This window comes from Mixophyes fleayi, chromosome 5 (assembly GCF_038048845.1).
Source record: "Mixophyes fleayi isolate aMixFle1 chromosome 5, aMixFle1.hap1, whole genome shotgun sequence".
Taxonomy (NCBI): Eukaryota; Metazoa; Chordata; class Amphibia; order Anura; family Limnodynastidae; genus Mixophyes; species Mixophyes fleayi.
The window spans coordinates 14,718,361-14,720,860 of record NC_134406.1 but is presented as its reverse complement, the minus strand read 5'-3'; the positions used below and the strand labels follow the sequence as shown (position 1 = coordinate 14,720,860).

Sequence of the window (2,500 nt, the reverse complement as noted above, 5' to 3'; positions counted from 1 at the left end):
GCCACACAATCCAATGTGATCATTAGGTAATGACCACATTAGGACACACGTAACATTAAGAAAGTAATGAAGCAAGTAAGAATTATAGGGGATAATTCTAAAAGTGTTGTAAAGAAAATATACCGTAAATAGCTACTTCAGAGTACAGTTACTTAAATAACCTCTACTTTTTATTCCAGTTTCTCTTTACTCCACTTTCATAAACGTATTTCAGAGACCGTTAAAAGATAGAATAACTACAAAAGGATATGTTATATGTCTCAGAGTTAAAATTCAAAAGTTGCTTTGCAAAACCAAGCAAGCGTTTGACGATTTTCATCATAATCTGGCCACCAGGGGGAGCAGTTTGCTTACAGACTAACAAGGTTCTCTTGCCCAGGCAGAGTATACAATGACAGGTTTGACCCATGATAATAAATGTAAGCAGCAAGGTTTCTGCTTGCCTGTTCTCAGGTATCTCTCAGTAATGGGATACTCGGTAACTTACTGTAGCGTGGGATATTGTAAGGATTCCATTTTTCACTGTACACTTTCTCCTTTGCCACACTTTCCTCAGTCTGAAAAGAAAAAAGACACACGGCCGTTTGCATCAAGAGACTCGTACGAATCATAAACGATATAACCTGACTCTTATTGGCTGATTGTGGGGGTGTGAAATGTGCCGCAGATCAAACATGTAATACTTCATTTTCAGGTGTTTCGCAAATTGATTTGCATTTAGATCTTGTAATTTTGGGACTTTAATTAAAAAGTATAATGTGTATAATGTCTGAATGAACCACCGGTAAAACCTACAGATCCATCATTCACACCAGCTTGAGAAAAGGACGGGATGACCAGAGATATTATCAAGCCCGGGAAAAAAAAGGCATAATTGTTTTCCCAGCCAGTCACATGATAATGGGTCGTAGGTCAGCAGAGGCTGGAGAAGATCCTGATCTCAATGGTTATCCCTATGCGGCGTTGTATCAGACACCAGGGGGTAAATGTATCAAGCTGAGAGTTTTTCGGCAGGTTTGAAAAACCAATCAGATTCTAGCTATCATTTATTTAGTACATTCTACAAAATGACAGCTAGAATCTGATTGGTTGCTATAGGCAACATCTCCACTTTTCAAACCCGCCGGAAAACCTCTTAGCTTGATACATTTACCCCCAGATCTCATTTCACAGTCACTTTAAGCCATAATCAAATGATTTTTTTACATTTGTATATATTTTTTTGTAGTGAACAAAACTCTATATTAAATACGACCAATAAACCTACAAAATACCTAATAAAAAACCCCCACTAAAAATATAAACTACTTGATGACGAAGAGTAATTATTACAGGATCATTCCACTTCAAAGCAACACATTCTCTAATTTCGATTCAATTTGGTATAATATATGCTGTAATGGGTATGACAGCGACATTTAAAAATATAGCTTTTTGAGAAAATCAACATTTTGAAAATTTTACATATGTAATATTCATTGAAACATAAAGCTGTGCTATATATCATATGAAAGCCCATAAAAACAGGTTTAAAGTGAGACCTTGCCCAACTCTCTGCCTCAATCAGGTGAGCTACAAGTGTAATTTAAAAAATAAATGTTAAAAGCAAGTTTTTCATTCAAAACCAGTTCACATGGCCTAAGATTTGGGGGTTTATTTACACCCATGACAGTATCTATTATACCAAATTTCTTTGCAATCTGAAACAGTCAGTTTGAAACCATGTGTTGATTTGATGTGGAACGACCCTACAACTAAAAATATAGACAAATTCTTCGGGAACTGAATATAATTGAGAATCGTCTATAATTGTATTATTTTCTGTACACCTAGACTTCCTGTCTGCCAATCTGTTGTTGGGCACTGTGAAACAGGCAGTACAGTTGCATGAAATCAGCTACGCAACAAGTATGCTTATAATTCCAGCTATATTAATGACAGTCTCAGGCTTCAGTGAAGTGGCCGGTAACAATCGCTGTACATAAGGTTCACAGTGAATGGTATGTGCAGCTGAACTGAAGCCTAAACTTTCAAACTGGCCACATAGTGATATAAGCAGGGGATTCCCTCAAAGAAGCCCCCCCCCCCCCCCGCCCCGCTGTCTCAGATCTCCTGCCTGTCACACAGTGTAGTCTGCATATTTAACTCACACTGAATCTATCAATGCTGACTACAGGGGACACCTGAGACCTGGTCACGTTTAAGGAAAAAAACTAAATACCATTTTAAAAAGAAAACAAAAAAAACCTACTACAACTAGAGTGCAAGTTAAATAAAGACCACGGAACATGAGCCTAGTTCCGGTCATATTTAAATCCAAGCGGATCTTAAGATACGTTACGGTTTGAATCTGGGTTTACTTGTTGTACATCGACAGATAAAGCAGAGTGTAGTGTACGCACAAGTGTATGTTTACTATAAGGTCACATCAAAATACATACAAAAAATATATTGTAAAATAAATGAACAATTATTAACAGTATAATGGTTAATAAAATTA

General features: G+C 36.8%; 1 protein-coding gene across 1 annotated transcript in view; it reads right to left on the bottom strand.

The window, feature by feature from the left end:
• ASAP1 (ArfGAP with SH3 domain, ankyrin repeat and PH domain 1) overlaps window positions 1-2,500 on the bottom strand; it is a 205,368-nt gene that overhangs the window by 30,669 nt on the left and 172,199 nt on the right. The window contains exon 14 of the mRNA XM_075211471.1: window positions 488-557. Within this exon, the coding sequence (XP_075067572.1) occupies window positions 488-557 (70 nt within the window). The remainder of the gene's footprint in view (window positions 1-487; window positions 558-2,500) is intronic.